The sequence below is a fragment of the Ixodes scapularis genome, unplaced genomic scaffold (genome assembly GCF_016920785.2).
Source record: "Ixodes scapularis isolate PalLabHiFi unplaced genomic scaffold, ASM1692078v2 PGA_scaffold2__306_contigs__length_199485367, whole genome shotgun sequence".
Lineage (NCBI taxonomy): Eukaryota > Metazoa > Arthropoda > Arachnida > Ixodida > Ixodidae > Ixodes > Ixodes scapularis.
In genome coordinates, this window is record NW_024609857.1 from 139976722 (window position 1) to 139996638 (window position 19917).

The 19917-nt window shown below is 47.8% G+C and overlaps 1 protein-coding gene across 1 annotated transcript in view; it reads left to right on the top strand.

The window, feature by feature from the left end:
- LOC121047486 overlaps nt 1-12690 on the top strand; it is a 46207-nt gene extending 33517 nt beyond the window's left edge. Inside the window, exons 2-4 of the mRNA XM_042291561.1 lie at nt 47-166; nt 2988-3116; nt 12584-12690. Coding sequence (XP_042147495.1) covers nt 47-166; nt 2988-3116; nt 12584-12690 — 356 coding nt within the window. The remainder of the gene's footprint in view (nt 1-46; nt 167-2987; nt 3117-12583) is intronic.
- The last annotated feature ends 7227 nt before the right edge of the window (nt 12691-19917 follow it).

A 19917-nucleotide genomic window follows, 5' to 3' on the forward strand; every position in this document is an offset into this window, starting at 1 on the left:
GTGGCAATATTTCCATTGCCTCCTTTCCTCTGTCTTGTCGTCACAGGGGAGCCGTGCAACACAACGCAGCAGTGCTGGCTGAAAGACCCCGACCTCACCTGCCTGGATCAGCTGTGCGCATGCCCTGCCGACAAGTTCCCGACGGCTGAGGGTCGTTGCAACCCGCGTCAGTATACGCCTCGCTGACTTCTTGGGTACAGGAAGCTCTAGGGCGGTTACATAGAACGCTTTTTCCCCTCCTGTAAGCGGCGTCCCACCAAGTTGATGAACTTCATGCGCCACTTTCTCTATTGATTAGCGCGCGACGTTTCGTTATTACCGTCGTTTTTGGTGTTGCTGAAACGCACAAGGCTGGTGAGTTACTCCATCGACCACGGAATTCAGTAAGCACAACCAGAAACGAATATGGGCCGCTCTTTCTGCCTTCGGCGCGTTACCTCGGCGGCATCGACTCCGGGGCTATCTTGGCCGTTAAATGGTCGAATTTTCTGTCGACAACCCGTTTAAAGTTAAAAAAAAAAAAAAAAAAAACGACGTATAAAAAAAGGTTGACCGGACGATGCTTTTTTTATGTTTTTGACTTTGACTCAGGTTGTTGCCAGACTTAGCACTCGTCGCAGTCGACTGGCGCAGTCGACTACGACCAATAATTTCTCTGCGCACAGGAAGACATGGGGTGAAAATTTATCATCATGACATACTGCAAGGTTTCGACCCGAAATACGTAGTGTGAAACCGCTTTATGCTGTTCACCGACTTGTGTTTAGAATCTTTTCAACGCATATAGTAACGCAGAATGAGATCAGGCAGAAGGTGCGGTCGGTCAAGAAGTTTAAGACTCGAGATATTTCTAACACCATAAAAGGGAGCTCCGGCGGCTTTGTTGTTGTTGTTTTTTAGCTACCCAAACTAAACGCATTTTTGCAATACCTTGTTGTTACCCTTTACGACATGCGAATTATTATCTCTAAATAAAATATCTTGCTAAAACGCCGTATGAAACGCCGTTAGCCCCGACTCCAATGACGTGCAGAAGAGGGGCGCTCTTATTAATGCCCCTCGTTTTAAGAACTTTTTGTAGATCGTTTCCGCCATCCCACAGAGCTCTCCGCAACCTAGTACGACCACCGGAACTCTGAGCACAAGGGTAGCGACGCGCATGCATGTTAACTGGGCCCTCGTTGCGGAGAGCCTTGACGGACGGAGGAAACGATCTATGAGAAGTCTTAGCGAGTTTTAGAGTAGCGTACCCACAATTATGCTGTTCTAAAAAAACATTACGTAGTCGCCATGCGGCAATCAATAACGCGATTGGGGCTCAACGTACGCGCAGTGGCGCCGACGCTATTTCATTACGTGCGCGAAGCTTTTGAGTGGACTACTCTAAAACTCGCTATCTGCGAGTGTTAGAGTTGCGTACTCAGAAGCGCTTCAATACGGGCGGTTTAGCGCCTCGTTATGGGCGAGGCTTGTGGCGCGTATGCATTCAGTTGCCAAATTCAGGGACGAAAACGCGAAACACGATAATGATTTTAGAGCGCAGCTCTTAGGCGCCCGTTTCCGTCTTGAGCGGCGTCGCCGTCGGCGTAACCGCGCGTTGCATTATGGGACGTTTCCCATAATGACGTCGCACGTGACGTCACGTGTGACGTCACGACGGCAAAATTTTCCCTCTAAATTTGGCGGGAAAGTTTTCTCCTAAATTTAGCCTTGAAATTTTTCGCTAAATTTAGCGGAGAAATGTTTCCCTCGTGACGTCACACGTGACGTACTCAACCCGTGAAAATTTTTCCACTAAATTTGGCGGGAAAATATTTCCGATAAGTTTAGCGGAGAAATGTTTTGGCTAAATTTAGCGGGAAAAGTTTACCCTCGTGACGTCACGTGACGTCACACGTGACTATCGCCTCCGTACCCTACCCTCGTCTTCCTCCTCAAGAGCTGTGCTCTAATTCGGCATTACAAAAAAATTTAAACGTCTTTACCATGATGGAACTTAACCCGAGACTGGGGTAGAAACAGAAACTTAAAAGTAGAAGGGACAGAGACAAGTGAAGAAGAGAACGTCTCAAACGCAGCTAAAAGATTTATTTAGTCCCACATCCTTATATACTCACAACCACAAGGTCACCCAAACACTCAACACGCCCCTTTCAAAGGCACAACACACCAAAAAAAAAAAAAAAGGATCCAAAGACAACAATGCAAAGGGACGCCCCTCAAGCAATACTACGAACAGGGGCAACCCATCCACTTGTCCGAAAAGAAAAACTTTTCATTTTTCCCTTTTCGGACAAGTGGATGGTTTGCCCCTGTTCGTAGTATTGCTTGAGGGGCGTCCCTTTGCATTGTTGTCTTTGGATCTTTTCTTTTTTTTTGGTGTGTTGTGCCTTTGAAAGGGGCGTGTTGAGTGTTTGGGTGACCTTGTGGTTGTGAGTATATAAGGATGTGGGACTAAATAAATCTTTTAGCTGCGTTTGAGACGTTCTCTTCTTCACTTGTCTCTGTCCCTTCTACTTTTAAGTTTCTGTTTCTACCCCAGTCTCGGGTTAAGTTCCATCATGGTAAATATCCACCAGCTCGCCTGCACTTTAACCGTTTTTTCATTAAACGTCTTTCATCTTTTTCTTTTAAGATATCGAACATATTGCTTGTTTGTTTTTGTAATTCGTATGAGTTGGTTTCCCGTATAATTACCATTGCCTGGTAAACTCCATGCGCAAAATGATCCAACTTAACTGTTAGTCAACTATTTTAATAAATTATCCTAATGACCCCGGCACGTTATCTCCTTGTTCGGATGTACGAACGGTTAAACTGCACGGGAAAGTCGAGAGAAGGAGCAATTGTACAGTTGGGGAGAAAACGTTTGAAGCAAGAAATGTTCGTTTTGCAAAGGCCACTAAATATGAAACGTGATGCCTTTCCCGTGAAAGTTTAAACTTTTATTTTGAGCACTATGGGGTTGTTTTCTTTTATGTCCGCAGGGCGGAAGCTGGGGGAGAACTGTACGAATGACAAGGCGTGCTCGGCAATGTTAGCGGCATGCATCAACGGCCTCTGCAGCTGTCCGGTGGGATTCAAACTCCAGAAGGAAAACTCGTGCGTGAAATCAGGTGAATGCCTTACAACTCTCGTAGCATCAACGTCTCTCCGGATTGGTTCGTACGCAAAATCATTTTGTAGAGATTTGGGCGTCTTTACCATCAATAGTTGGTGGCAGGTTGAGAGTTCAGGAAAAGCTTCTCTCACCTCTTTCCACTTTAGCAGAGCGAACGCTGAAGAGAAGGTCGCTTTCTCTCCAGCGTTCCCTTTGCTAAAGTGGAAAGAGGTGGAAGGAGCTTCCCCTGCACTCTTAGAAAACCTCTGAAGAGAAAGAAAACATTTTTTTAACAGTCTGGTTGGACACGCGTACCAAAAAAAAAAAGTAATTTTATGCGAAAAAAATGCATTGCAATATTGACGGCGCGATATTTATTTTAAATTTTGCGCGCAAAGTCCATGACGTCACGGAATGGTCATACTCTCTTTCTACGTCATGAAGATGCTCATATGCTCTCTCCACCTCAACGCGATGGCCAAGCCGATCCACCTTTCCTCCACGCGCCCAAAATGCCGAGAGAGAAAAGAAGTGGAACGGAGGTGACTGCCGACAAAGTCCCGTCTCGCACCATCAGTTTGGTCTAAAAAAGTTTTTCTTCGCGTCAAATTAATTTCTCGACACGTGTGTCCCAAACACACTGTTAAAAAATGAAGGACGTTTACAACTCCCTGTAATGCCGAATTAGAGCGCATCTCTTGAGGAGGAGGAGGGTAGGGTACGAAGGCGACGGCATGCCTCTCCTCCTCCCTCCATCTACTTCTCCCCTGCTCCTCGCCTTCTCCCTCCTCCTCCTCCTCCTGCTTCTTCCTCCTCCCTCCTCCTCCCCCCTTTATCCCTCCCGCGCGGTGCAATATGGAAAATGTCCCATAATGCAACGCGCGCGTCACCGCGGTGCATTATGGGACGCTCCCATAATGCACCGCGCGGTTATGCTGACGCCCACGCGTCACGCCGACGGGTTACGCCGATGCGTTACGGTTACGCCGACGGCGATGGCGACGCCGCTCAAACCGGAAACAAACGCCTAAAAACTGCGCTCCAAAAAAAAAAATAAACACTTTTTTTTTAGGGTTTCTTTACCCTTTGCCTACCGCAAAAATTTTGAAAATCAAACGATTTGAAAATACCGAATTTTTTTATGTACTCTGAAAATTTAATATGCAATACAAAGGCCAAAAACAAATTCCAAAATATTTATTGTATTAGAAATCTTTGATCACACTACAAAAGAACAAGGGACTAAAGTTCCGCTTCACTGCATTACCAGAGACAGTTCTCATCACCTTGCACATGGACGTTCAGGCCGGGCGTAGCAGTACTGCAGACAGTTCACATCACATTGCACGCAAAGTGGACGCAAAACGTGGAGGGGCTGAAGGGAGATTTTCTACATTGATTCTAGCCCATGCCGACACGATGTCCTCATCGAAATCGGAGTCGTCTGAGCTCAAATCCAGTAACTCAGTTGCATTGCTCTCGCTGTTCGATGAAAGATTCATTTCCTCGTCTTCTGAATCTGAAGAGACGTCACAATATCCTCGTTTTCGCCCCAATTTTGAGGAAAATCGTCACTACGAGCGCAGCGACCAGAAGTCCAAAAGTTGACGTCGCCATTTTTAAATCCCCTGTTGCCTGCGCTGAAACACTTTTCTGCCAAATTCAGAAATTTACCGTGTAGTGCCATCTATCCACGGCAAAGCTCACTAGAAACACGTGGACTAGCCCAGTTCGTCCATGGTAGCGTATTGGAGCCCGAATCAACGTGGACGGGCCCAGCTCGTCTTCGGGAGGAGCGGTACAAACAGTGCGGACGAGCTCAGGTCGTCCATGGTAGGGAAAGGGTTAAAGGGAGCCTGAACCGAAATCTGGATTCCACAAAACACGACGGCAAAAGCGTGCAACGGGATGCTACAAACACCAAAACACCGCTCATACAGCGATATCTCGAACGGATGACCGTATTTTCTAAAAAAAAAAAAAGAGGCGCATTTGACAGATATGTGGACGTCTTGTTTATCCGAGAAGAGCCGAGAAGGAGAGGAAATGGCATCGCGTCTTCTCCGCATCGCGGGGGCGAAGCGAAGAGAGGAAGAAATGAGATATCTCTACGTCACGCGCCTCGTCGGCCTCGTTCAATCTCGACCTATTTTTCCAGAAATACGGCCGTCCATTCGAGATATCGCCTTATGAGTAGTGTTGTAGGAATTGTAGCGTGCCGGCACTACGGCACTGTTTTCTGAAATCTAAATTTCGGTTCATCGTCCCTCTAAGAAGGCGAAGTACAGTTGGCGCATTCCGCTTCCTCGTCCCACCTCCTCTCCCGTCCTCCTCCCCCCTTTATCCTCCTCACCCGCGCGATTAATAGAAGGGGAGATTAAGGCGGCTTCTCGGTCACAGCTTGATGGTGAATTCGCGTGGTCAATCGCCGGCGAGACCGAGCCAACGGAACCGGCAACCAGAAATACACCGGCGGCATACCACGTGACCCTCTGCACTCGAACACGAAACGCCAGACGGTGGCAGTTTACTTTGCCTCTTGCCCGCGCGGCTAGCTAGAGGCTGTCGCCGCCGTCACCCGTCAAAAACTCTTCCATCTGGACGGCGCGAGAGCCACCATTTCACTGGTCACCTTCCAAAGTTCGTGTTTTGGAGGAGAGAGAAGGCGCCCGGAAACACTGATAGATTCCAGTCGTTCGTCGCCGTGGCCGCCAAAATCTAGAGCCCCGACGCAGGCAGGGCGAGGATTCTGACGGCCCCGGTGACTTCGAGCGATCTGCTGCGCTGAGCCCGTCGCTCACCTGCGTGCATAAAGGCGACTTGTGCGCCAACCGCTTGTCAAGTGCTCGTTACGTGAGTTATAAGTTCTGGTAGCGGTCTAAACGGCCCTTTTCAGTGCCCCCATATTTTGCAATTGGAGCTCTTTTCTGAATGCGGCACCTCGTGTGTCTGTAAAAAGTTCAAAGGAAAGACCCAGCAAAGGTATGGGGCCCCAACCTGGATATCGCGTTTTATGATTCAAATAATATTTGTCCTTGCTTATTTCGCGCCTTTAATCCCAATAAATGCCGCCGTTGCAGTCGTCTCGCGGTACTGTTGCTCGCCCATTCGCCGTCGGCGTGTCTCAGCTTCGTTGTCTTTGCCAGCGGCGCACCGGCGAAGGCGGTTGATCTGACCAATACCACCTATAACACAAGGCCTGCGCGTTTCCTCCTCTAAACGTCATCACTAGTAGATCCCCTCAGCGCCCCCTAGCTAGCCCGGATGAGCAACATCGTCTGCTACATCGTCTGCTCCATCGCCTGCTTCAGTGGTTTGTGTAACAGATAATGAAATAGATGCTCACGCCGAGTGTCTCTTGCAAATAGCATACGATGAAGTTAGACGTTCACGTGGAGCGTCAAATGCATGAGCGAAATTGCCTTACTGCTGCGCGAAGGGCTGAAAAGCGACGCTGGACGCTGACACTGGACGCCATTTTCGAGGGCGCTGTTTATACCTCGGGTAGCTGCTTCGAACCGTTCTACCGCAGAAGGAGCGCGCGCGCTAGAAATGCGCGTCTCAAAACCAGGAGCGCGTGCTAGCTCGCGCTCCTGGCCGAGGGAGCGTTCGCGTGCACGACGCAAATGCACTGGAAGCTCGCTATCAGCTCGCGCTCAGCAGTCACGCACACAGCTGCGGCCGCAAGTGAATGCGACGTAGTTGCGACGCGGCCCCTACTCTCGTCAAGCTTCGGGGTATTTGCCGCTTGGGGCGGGTCGGGGATCTACTAAAGAAACGTCATGCGCAGGCCTTGTCTTCTAGGTGGTATTGATCTGACACCCCGCGTTTGGCTTTGGCTAGCAGACGGCGTTCGAAAAATGGCGTCAGCTGTTGCTGGCTTTATGCGGCGGTACCGTGCGTGCTTCCATTCATTCGGCGTTCGTTGCCATGGTGACGGCGAGGAAACCAGACGAACTTTATGTTGCGGAAGAACGCTGCGGCGCAGCGATACCAGGTGCGATCTAAGGCCCTTCCCGCATGCTTTTCAATGGGCGGAAGGCGAACAAAAAGAGTTCTAAATAAGGACTTAACGCAGAAAGCTGCATTTCTCCAGCGCCCCATAATTTGACAAGCCTTACACGGAAAACGCGGTTTTTTTGTTGTTTTTTTTGGCCATCCTGCGTCTTGGTTTTTTTTATCTGTAACATGGGTCTAAAGTATCAAACTGCCGAATATTTTTAGATCGCGTTTTAATTGTTCTTCGTGACGCTCGCTCACTCTGCTCGCGGAGGCTATGAAAGAAAACAAGAATATTTCATTTAATTTAGTTATTTCGCAGTAAAAGGGACACAGCACACAAAAAACGAAAACAGAGTAGAAAGGTGGGCACAAAACAAGCGCTGTGCGAGGACCTTTCTTTTGTGTACACCTCTCTACATCGTTTTCGTATTTTGTACGTTGTGTCGATTTTACTAAGTATATAAACCAACTAGCCCGCATCGCAACCCTAATGTTGTTCTTCAGGTCGCTATTTACCGCACATAGACAGACGGTGACAGACGCCAGTATTAGTCCGTGGCTCTTGCATAATAGAACGCTAGAACGCCGTTTCGTAGTCGTGTCTTGCGATCGTCGCAGACGGATTTAGGCGCGGGCGGAATAGCGGACGGACGCAATTATAGCGACGGCAGACGGACGCAAGCGCGCGTCTGCCCGCACCAGCAGATGGCGTCAAACGGCAGACTACAGATGCACCGGTCGTCACGACGTGGAGACATCAGGCTTGCGAACGTGTTCAGCCAACAGCCCCTAGGTAAGCAGAAAGCCTCCGCACCTTCATCACGGTCAGATCGATCGAGGCCTGAGATTGGACACGAATGCTGCGTCAGTGTTCAGCCGGGGCTCGTGTTCAATCAGCGCGTCGAAGGTCGGACTCGGCCCCAATAACCGGGTTAGCGCGATCGGACTGTGATGACGTTTCATGAAGGGAGAGGAGTCGATGCGGAGGCTTTGATTATCCTAGGTGGTGTTGGCTCAGCCGAGCAGCCAAGCTAAACCAGTAGTAATGGGCGGGGCCACCGTTCTGCGGGCAGGGCCTAGAGCGGGTGGTGAACTCCACATAGTTTGTACCTAACGTTGTAAATATTGCGCAATTTTTTTTTGCACGAAAATGTAGAAAAAAAGTCCTGCCCCATTTAAGCCCGTAATAAAAGTTTTCTTGTTTATTTCAGTGTCTCTTTAATGGGCGTGAGATGTCTAAGCTGTAGATGAGAAATTTAGCCAGTGGAGTACGACCGCCAGTATGGGGTATTTAACCTGCAACAGGCAGTCGTGATACACGACCGCACGCCGGTACGATGCTCACCCATATCAGATATAGTTTTAAAATAAGGGATTCCAAAGCTTGCGCCCCTAGAAAAAAGGGGCTCACCACTGCGTACGCGTCGAACCCAAACTGCGTTCTGGGGTTCTGGGTCGGCGCTCGCCCCTAACGTAAAATTCGAAAAAAGCGTGGGGCCCCCTATTTGCTTGAGGCCGGGATGCATCGACAAACATGGCGGCGCCCTTTCAGCTCGCTTTGGAGCAAATGCGTCATGGTCGCTGCCGTATTAGTCACGTTCATTGCCAGTGAGTGCTGCAGACGGCTTTCGCTTCGCTTTATTTCGCTCAAATCACAAAGAATGGGCGGCGAGCTTTCCCTGTCTTAAATATCGTCTTTTGATTCTGGCCGTTTCTCGGCCTAATGAGACATGGTAACCGCTAACATGGTAACGTCTCGCTACTACTTCGAGTGGATTTCCTTGGCTCGATCGGCCGGGCGTTTGTGGCACCGGTGGCACGTCACCTGTAGTTTAAAAACAAGTCTTCAAATGCTTCCAAGTCGCTCCACCTCAGATCCTAACAAGGCAGCTGCTCGCAGACTTGACTCGCCCGTCTTCGTCTCGAATTCGGCATGTTTGAAGGCCTAAATCTTCGACGACAGACGGTCGACGCGGCACACGAACGCCAAAAACAATCCGAGAACTAACACCAAATTAGAGCGCTACGGATTGGATATTTTTGGGCTAAACACAGTTAGCCATATTTATACAAGTTTTAGACTGTCTTTTGTTTTAGCCGGCTTGTCTTGGTTTTACCTTAACTGTTATTTGTAAACAGAAATCACTTGTTAATTTTATAGTTTTTTTACATTTTGTTACTTTTTTTAAAAGGGGGGGGGGTATATAAAACCCCTTATTGAAACGGACAGTGGTGGAAATAGAACCCAAAAACCCTGGATTCTGCAGTGCTAGCTTTCGCTACACGTGCTCCGGGTTGAGGTGCGCTAACCCACTGACCACCGATAACCCCTAAACAGTCACAGAGAGACAGTTTGAGTAATAAATTTAAAATTGATCTTGCATCTGCCAGTATTGTGTCTTATGCTTTTCGTTTCAGACCATACCGCCACCTTGCGCCTTTAAAAACCCAAATAAATATCATTGTTGCTGTGCAACTAGCACGGTGTACGCGAGCTCAAAAGCAGAAATCATTATTTTAGGGTAAAGTGATTTTAATCACATAATGCTAATTTAAATTATAGAAATGCCATTTAAAATACAAGAGAAAAGTTCCGAGGACACCTAAGCACTTTTTATAAGTTGTGAACGCGAAAGCATGAATTTCGCTCTTCCGCTTCCTTAGTTCGTCTGGCGTGGACGGCCACGTTTCGCTACTGCTGAGGTTGCGGCCGACGGCCGAGCGCGCGTCCTCGTGAAATGGCCGAGCGGCGCTGAGCTCGGCCGTGCAGCCTCATAGGAGTCCGCCCGGGTGCTGGCTCTGTGGCCAGACGCTCCCTCTTTCCGGCAGTCGGGCCGCTGCGTCGCCATAGAGAGGGCTTCTCTGTGGGGTGGCTTTCCTTGGAACTACGCCGCGGGGCTGCCAATGGGAAATTCGTTCCTTGAAACAGTGACGCACGCCAGCCAATGGGAGCCTATTCATCAAATCGCCGCTACAGACAACAGGCTTCACTCCATTGGGACAGGGGAGTTTAGGGGCTGTTTGACGCGGCTTCAAAAGCAGATAACGCCTGTTCGCTCCATAGGACAGTTAATGGTTTCGCATTAAAACTCTAACCGCTTAAAATTTAAAACCCCAACGTTTTTAAAAACTCTCCTCCGTACCACCCCAACCCACGTTGGGGCAATACGGGGGAGGGTAGCAGGTAAGGTCAGGAAAAATGTGGCGATTGTTCCCTACGCTCACAGCATATCGCACGAGTTTGAAAGAGCCGGCTCGAGAGACGGGGTCGAAGTGGTGTTTTTAGCACGGAACAAGTTACCAGGATTTTCTCGGCAGTGAGCGTGAGCACGGATAAAATGCCGGGAGAAAGTGGCTGTACCATAGAACATTGCACCGAGTTTGTGCCATGCACCAAGAGGGTGCATGGGATACCTTTGTCCTGCAAGATACCTTTGTTCTGCGAGGAAGTATACTTTTGCACCCACGGGGCTGTGCCTCAATATCCGTCTAATACCCTAGTCACACGGGCGCCCTTCACCGCAGTTAAGTGTGACTGAGGTCCCACTTGAGGTTAAGGATGCCCGACGGGTATCCTGAACCGCAGTTATGCTTAAGTATGGTTTCCGTTACTGCCAACTATACCGTAGTTGTGCGGACACCCTTAATCTAAGTCTGGCCCCAGTCCCACTTAACTGCGGCTAAGGGTGCCCCTGTAAGAGCATTACAAGAGAGCACCGCGTTTCTTCAGCAGGAACCACTTCCTCCAAGTTGGCACTAGATTGCAGAGACCGCATCCGCAAGCCGCTCCTAGAAAAAGCTGTCGTGTTCTACAAACACAGAAACAAACAAGCGCGAGAGATATTTGAGGCACAAAAGATAAAAAGGAAGAATCAACATGTGTGAGTCAGGCTTCTTTTGGCACTGTTAGGTAGTGAGGTGGTGTTTTTAGATCGTGGGATGGCCGATCGACAGTGTAGAACCGATGACACCTTTCTCGTTGATGGACTGCAGGCGCAGTCCATCATGAGTAGGGGGTTGTGTATGTAGGTTTTTCTTGCTTCTCAAAAACTAAAACCAGTCAGGGTTTAGTCAGCGCTCGTGTTCTCCACACTTTCTTTCTCTTCGTCCGTATCTAGTCGCGCTGCTTCAATATGTCAAATCAAATTTGGGGGTTTCACGTGCCAAACAAACGACGGGCATCCGGCACGCCCCAGAGGAGGATTGGGGATTAGTTTGGACCACCTGGGTATCTTTTGGTGTGGAACCGAAAGCTCGGGCGCCTTCTCCGCAATAAGCCTCCGTTAGATTGCGGGCACCTCGGCCGGAATTCCAACCCCCTGCCTGGGGATCCGTAGACCGGCGCTTTGCTTCGGAGCCACCGAGGCGGCTGGTTTAAATATGAATAACCCAAACTAAAAAGAAACTGGAACGGTACAAGTTTCAAAGTTTGAACGTTACCGAAGAAAAAGCGAGGGTGCCATCTTCGGTCACCATATTACACATGCGCCAATCTAGCTGGTGCATGTTTAGCATGGATCATTTGCTCGGGACTGGAGTTTCCTAAGGAATGACATATGCATTTTTAGAAAAACAGTTTTGGGTAGATTCAATATGTTTCAAGGTTACTTTACATTGCCAGCCAAATTATATTTTTATCTTTTTCTGGGGGAAATGGGGATGCTGTCTTAGTATTTGACCACTGCGAGCACCTTCTGGGGGAGCGAAAGAACCCACGTGAAACATCCGTGACATTCAAAAAATCTTTTAACATTTTTTTGAGGAGGCACTAAGCATGATAACCAAAACTGCAGCGTACATATTAACAGAAAAATACCCTAAAATGTGTTTTATGAAAATAATGGCACGAATTTTATTGTCAGTTTACCGTGTATAAAATTATGTGAGGTTAACGCGCAAAAAATCACACCTGTGAATGTAACCATTTAGTACGGGAAGAGTCACGTCATCGGTGTGTTTTACGAAAACACTTCACATTGGAGTGCCGCCGGCGAGTTTTAGAGCGCAGCTCTTAGGCCTGGTTCCCACTTGCGAATCGGCGGGCGAATCTGCAAGAATTCGGCCTCCGGGCGTAGCGTCCACTGTGCATTCCCGCGGCCGATTCCGCTTCGGCGGCAGTGGATTAGCTGTAAGTGTGAACCAGGCCTTAGGCGCCCGTTTCCGGCTTGAGCGGCGTCGCCGTCGGCGTAACCGTGAGGTCACGTGAGCCCCCCCCCCCCCCCCGAGGTCACGTGACATTGGTGGGTGACCTGACCCCCACCCCCCGCGAGGTCACGTGCCCCCTGTCACTTGACCCCCAAGGTCCCGTGACCCCCCCCCCCTCCGAGGTCACGTGACCCCTCCCCCAGGTCACGTGACCGCTCCCCCCCCCATCCCGAGAACACGTGACCCTCAGTACCCTTCCTTCCTCCTCCTCAAGAGCTGCGCTCTAATTCGGCGTTAGAGGGAGTTGTAAACGGCTTTTTTTCTTCACACTTTCAGATATTCCGGTTGTCTGGAAAAGGGTCGCAGTGGTAATATCTGTTTCGATTGCCTGTGCCCTCCTGCTTCTCCTCTTGTGCTGCATCGTTCTCCTAATGTTGAGGTGAGACTCGAAGGAAAAACAGATTCTAAACACAACAAACTAAACTGACACAGTTAACGCTCTTCTCACGGAGTCAGTGTACTCGTGTTGCTCTCTCGAGAACGATACACCTGTGCCCGTGACTTCCGGGGCTGCAAAGGATAGCGCACTAGGGCAGTTAATAGTTCTTAGATTTATTGGTCACATTTTCGCAAACGTACATTAGCTTATAAAGCTATTTGCAGATGATTGCGCAGCGTACCGAATTGTTGAAAATGAAGGGGACGCTCGTATCCTGCAAAACGATTTAGAAGTGCTGGAGGACTAGGGTGCTCATCGGGAAATTACCTTTAATATCAAAATGTTTAAATACGTGTACTCAATGCAATGATTAGGCGAATATGTATCAACTAAAAAAAGGAATACTTATGCAATAGAAGTATTTCGGGGTTTATTTTTCATTTACCTTAAAATGGAACAACCATCACCCAGATAATGTTGAAGCCAAGGCTACTTTGCATTTTGTACGAAGAAATCTTTAAAGCGCATCCCTGCAGCGTGAAACGAACATTGCATTTCCCTTTCATCAGACAAATTTCGAAGCAAGCTTGTGTCTTTAGGACGCTCCTCAAAGTGGCCATGCACGTGAGTTAGAGCGAATTCAAAATCAAGCGCAAAGGTTTGTGATATGCAACTACAATCCCTATTCAAGTGGCACTAAAATGAAACACAGATTAGATTGTAACCTTATTAAGGAAATATAAAAGTACTAACCATTTAACTTTATCATTGTATATAATATGGTCATACAGGTATGCAAAGATGTCTCTGCAACCTGCCACCAGATCATGTGTTTTTCGACTGGATCATTCTAAATTGTAAAATAGCGTTATCACATAGAAGGTTTCTACTTTCTGTTCTTGGTTCAGAGTATCCGTGTTTAGAATGTACTACCGAAGTAAGTTATTATTTTGTAAGTAAAATTCGTTTTTCTTTTTTCTAATTTATTACAAAAATGCATTACATAGTGGACCATGTTCTACGGCTTGTTTATGTGTTTTTGTTTATTATCTTTATTAGAGAGTTTTAGGGAGTCATCTTTACATTTCCGATACGGTACGATGAGCCCTCCGGTGCGAACTGCGCATGCGCTACCACAGAAGACTCACGCATGCGCATGCGTACCGGAGGACTCATCGTACCGCATCGGACGGGCAAAAACGGTTCCCTAAAACTCCCTATTTACTCCACCGGATCGTAAAGTTGTTTGCGGTTGGAAGTTCTAACCACAGTCAACTTTCCGATCCGGTGGAGTAAATATGAAGTTTTAGGGAACCCTTTTTGGGCCCGTCCGTAGAACTGATGTGAAACGGAGTGTAGGGTCCATTTATGCCGCCAACTTTTAGCGAATGAAATGGGCGACACTCGCGAACCTTGGACGCGGTGACGCAGGAACCGTGCGAAGGGCGACCTCGGTCGACGTGACGGGCGGGCCGAGTCGTCGGGGGAGACCGCCACGCAGGTGTCGCGCCTGGACTCGCGCAGCCTGATCGACAGCGAGGTGCTCCTTCCGATCGGCGACTACTTGGGGTCAGTGTTTTCTTCTTCTTTTCGATTTAGAGATTTTCTTTGCTAAATCGAACTTGGAAACTTTGAATAAAATTACGAACTAAATTCCATACGGAGGTCCCAACGTTTCAAAACCGGCTCGGCTTTTACCTTGGGGGCGATTATTTACAGATAGGGGACAGCCACGCCTTCGCCCAAACACCCGCATCGGCGTTTTCTTACATGAGAGGGACTAGCAAAGCGCTGGCATTCGAGTGTCACACAAACCGGTATCAATATTTGGGCATATGATGCCGCGACCGCAAAATCGTCCTTCTAAAGAAAGAGCGCCGGGTGTTTCGATTCCACGTGTGCAGGGCCCTGCCACCCACATCGGCGAAACGAAGAACGTCGTGGAAAGAAAATAGACAACACGAAAAGGATGTGCGCAAATTCGATCGCGCGCGCACTGCTGTTGCTGAGCACTGGGAGGACAATGGCAATTGCATAAGCTTCGCAAACACCCCTATAATAAATGAAGGGATGAACTTTCCGCCAGCTGCTTTTTATAGTTATGGCAGTACCAAACAGCACCAGAAAATGTCAATAGATTCACCGAACCATTACCATGCATCCTTCTACGTAAACGACCAAGTCACCTGATAAAGTGAAAGAAGAAAACATCACCGTTAAGGAAAACCAAGCTGCTGTACACTATCTGTAAATAGTCGTTCCGGAAGGAAAAGCTGGGACGGCTTTGAAACATCGGGACCTCCCTATAGGATTTGGTCGGAAATTTTAATTAATTTTGCAAGCTTTTTTCTCAACCAGGCAGACCTCGGCCAAAATGTTTACGTTTAAAACTAAGACCAACTACTTTCAGCACTCTCTAGAGGACGAAATAGACGATTGGAGGGTGGTGGGATGTTTAGGGGTTTTCTAGTTGTGTGACAATTCTGCAAAACATTATTGCCGTTTTGCGGGTTGGTGGGATTTTTACCGATTTACAAATCATTTTATCGTTTTTTTTTCCTTTTTCTTTTTGTCGATTCTTATGTTCTATATTTTTTCGTTTATCAATTCTAAATAGCTTAATTTTTCTGGTAAGTTCCCAGTCATGAATGGGGTCGTCACCAGTGCTCGCTCTCGACAAAATGGTCGTCACTGAGAGTAACGCTCTCGACGCCATTGGATTGTTATGGTGGTTAACATTCAAATGTGTTCTGAACTGATTTGTGAGTAAATTTATAAATGTATTTTTTTTTTTTAAGGTTCCTAAAGGAAAGGATACAAAGAACGGTTATAGTATTCTACTTTCCGACTGGGTATAGCCAGTCGGAAAGTACCACTCACCGTCAGGCGAGTCAGATACTACTTCTGCAGATTCGAACTTTCTGCAAAGCCTGTGAACTTGGTCGCTGAAACTTTAACGTGCCACCATATGCCACGCAAAAGCTCGGATCGATAGAGATGTGCGTGGTCAGGCATATTGCAACACACCTATTCTAACAGCAAGATGATGCATGGAAGCGACCTGAGAAAAAAAATCGAGAGCTTCTTTTTCAGAAATAATGTTATTTATTACACTGTTTTAGGCATACAAGTTTATTTTATTTAATAAAAAAAGTCATGTTTTTTTGTGTGTCTGCAGTTTAACAGCTTTTATGGCTCGTTCAGACCTACGAATTCGTAGATGAATCCACGGGGAAATTGACGCCGGGAAAGTTTCTACACCGTCGCAGCCAAGCGAAGCGCACTGAGGTAATGAAGCTCGCCGGCGTCACATCCTGGTTGAGTCGCGCGAGTTGTTGCGGTGGTTGGCGTTGCCGCCTGAGTTGTCGGAGTTCCCAAGTTTTGCAAATGGCACCGTCTCGATGGCATCGTGTGTCGGCACAAATGCCAATCGAGACTAAATTATTCGACACTGTTCGACAAGAGGCATCGAAGCAACGGAGACGGTGGCCACAAAGAATATACGTGGAATAAAATTGGCGTGGGCGCTATGTACACACGCTGTCTCCGTTTGCTCTTTCTTTTATTATTGCCTTCTCGTATCGCCGAGAGAGGCAATTTCTCGGAAGTCTGCGAGAGCATTTTTTCGAACACCAGTCGAGCCAGGGGCAGTCTGCTTCGATATCCGCAAAAGATCGGAGCCGCGTCAACGCGGCGGGTGGAAAACAAATCTGAACGGTGCCGTCCTTCTCCGCCGAGTAAATTCGGTCGGCGGCGAGAGAGTTTTCCGCAAGTGTGAACGCGGTCTTAGCGGCTCCTCCGCGATCCACAGGGCAAGTTTTTGCTCTCCGATTCACCAAGACTTTCTCGTGGTGCGACAGGTCCGAGCTCACGTCCCAGATGACCGATCAGCGGGGCCTGAGCCGTGGTTTCGACAGCTCGTTCGTGCGGCCGGAGCTGTCCTGCTCCGAAGTGCACCGCCTCTACCCGCACCTGTTCGCCCTGCAACCGCCGCTGAGCAGCCCCTACGACGAGTCCCCGGACCGGCAGCCCGCCGCCCACTCGGCAGTCCGCTCCTGGGTGAGGCTGCCCACACACCCAAAACAAGCACTGGGCGGCCGTCCCTCCCGCTAATTGGTTTGCGTGGTCCTGTTGACTTGGAAGGTTACGCCCACCATCAAATTACCTTACCCAAACATTTTCCTTGAGGTTTGAGTGTTGTGATGGACAAGGCCACATGTCTTGAAGAACCCCAGGGCTTCTAGACACGCTAGTATGCCGGCGCACAATCTGCCGTTCCGCTTCTGCTACCCAAGACATTCGAGGCGCTCGTCTCACGCACTCTAAAAAAAAGGACGTAAAAAGGTGTATCGTTACACCCTTTGTCCCATATAATACACCCCTAACTTCAATTCAACGTACAGCGCCTTATAGTCAGACAGACGGCTCCAAATTTTACGAGGGGCTTGATAGCCGTGTCGTACAACTAATGTACGTGTTACTGAGTACAAAAAAAAAAACTTAATCGGGGTCTTTTTTGGTTCTACTGCAAAAACTCACTGTTTTCTTTATGTGGTCTTTGATACATACTTCAGCAATCTAAAAAGTTACATCGCACCGCTATCAAGCCCTTCGTAAAATTTGGGGCCGTCTGTTCGGCTACAGGGCGCTGTACGTCGAACTAAAGTATTGGGGTGTATAATATAGGACAAGAGGGTGTAAGGTGATATCTTTTTTTTTTTAGAGTGCATGGTTTGAGTGCATGCCCACGTCTTTCGGGGGGCGGTACAGTTGACAAGTGGCCTTTTCATCGCGGTGGACGCTCCTTCTGACATCGTAAAATCGCGTAAATGTGAAGCGCAACGGAAACCCACAAACCGAGAGCCGACCGAGGCGAGCAGGTGGCAGGTTCATAGCCATAAGGCCTACGGATAACTTTAGCCTTAAGTAGATTAAACAATTAAGAGCGTAAACTATATGCAAACTATACGCTAAACGCATTATTTTCGTAATTAAAACTAGTAAAAATAATTTTCGCAAATATATGCCTCGTTTTCTTCTTTTTTTTTATTTTTTTAGAAATTCTGTAACATATAAGTGCTTAGTGATACCGACCAGAGCACGATTTGCGAGCCGTAAATGAGTTTGGAAAACTCAATTTATCTTAAATAAAATTGAGGTTAAATTCCATTTTTGTTGCCGTGTGACACTACCTAAAGGACATGTACACTGTATGTCATTTGGCATAAATGCGATTTTAGGTGACGTCTGGCAGGGGTATTAGATAGCTCTGAATGCTAATAAGCATCCGACCTCAGCTGATACGCAGTGCATACTATACTTCGTTTCACCATCGGTCCGAGCGCGGCCGATGTTATGATCCGAAGGGCCAATCAAACAGCGAAAGAGGCAAACCTCATGGCGTGTTCTGTGCACCTAAGAGAACCAGCCGTTGTTTGCCGTCTTTCTGTGCGTGCTCGTCCGCCGGCTTGTCCTATCAAGTGAAAAGAGCACGCCATGACGTTGCACTTTTTGCGCCGTTTGATTGGCCCTTCCGCTCATAACATCGGCCGCGCTCGGACCTATGGTGAAACGAAGTATAGTCGCTAACCGTACTTAAACGCCAGGCCGTGTCGTAGGCCTTCTCAAAGTTAAAAACACGGAAAGACAATTTTGCTTATGTATAAATGGCTCGCGCACAACCGTCTCAAAGCTGAGCAAACGATAAACTTTAGACCGCGATGAACGATATCCACACTGATTTGCATCCATGTGTCGATTTATGCCTAAAAAAGTACGTAATCCTTTTATTAATCATTCCTTCAAGCGTTTACTCAAGGCAGCTTGTAAGGGATATAGTTATAAAACTAGCTGCGGATAATGGATTCTTCCGGGGCTACAACAGGGGTATAATTGTTCCCATCTTCCACGCTAACGGAGTGTCCCCCAAGCCAGATGCGGCTAGAAAGATATAAAGCGACATCGAGCGTAGAAGGTTGAAGATGTTGCACCAAGTAATAATGCATGCCATCTGGTCCGGGAGCAGTGGGCTTACAGTTATAAAGGACTGCATTCAGCTCCTGCGAGATGAAAGGGGCATTGTAAGCCTCGCGCTCACCATAGAGGTTTTCAGTCTACTGACTTCTGCCCTTGCTTTATGCTGTAGATATATAGGCAAGTAATGCTGAGAGCTGTAATTCAATTCAGCATACTCGCCGAGAATGTTGGCGTGTTCTTTAAGGCTATCCGAACATATCCCATTTCTATCAAAAATTGGAATAATAAAAGCGTCGTACGCGCTATTAACTTTGTGTGTCTTGTACCAAACTTATTTAGAAGACGTATTACTACGTATTTATAGGAAAGGCATATCTCTGAGAGATTTCACGTTTTGCTTTGCGACACACATACCTTGCACGAGCTTTCATCTTGCGAAAGGATATCAAGTTAGTCCAAGTTGGATAGCTTGTAAAAATACCCCATGCCTTAGTTTGCTTTTCGCGACTCTCTGTAAATTCTTCATCCCACCGTACTTTGGCTGACGAGGAATGAAAAGTGACGGTGTGGTAAGAATATGAGAAAATAAAGCATTATTTATCCATCGATTGTGAGTTTATCAAGACGTGAATGTGGCAAGAGTGAAGTTTGTTAGAAAATACTACAGTCAGCCTTTTCAAACTTCCAACGTGGAGGGCGTGTCGGCCAAGATTAAGGGGCATCTGCACATAAAAAGAATTATCACTCCTTGGGGGTTATGATCTTAAAGGGGCACTGACACCCAAAAGGTCGTTTTATTTTGTTCGTTTTTTTGTCGAAAACGATGCATGTTGTAGTCATGAACACGCAAAAAAATCTGCATCGCGAAAAAAAAATTTTCCGCGCGCGCCCGCGCCTTTTTATTTTTGGCGTTTTCCTCTCCCGCTTCTCGCCTTGATTGGCGACGTCAAGAATTATGAAATTTGGGAGCTTTATATCCGACATTTTTATAACGTTTAATAACGGCAATCGTAAAACATGTTTTTTAACGCAACTGCGAACGCACTACGGCCCTTCTTTTTGAAATATCAAAAATCGGAGTCCGTTGTGATGTCGCCTTCTGGATTTGTATCCTCCCTCGGAAAACTTGGTGGCGCTCGGACAGAGGATGATCGGTGAGTCTCGGAACCGGACGAAGAAACCGGTTTCCCGGTCCGCCGGCGCCCTTCTCCCCCGCTCCTCGCTTCGGGTCGCGGTGCCCACGGCGCTTTCCTTT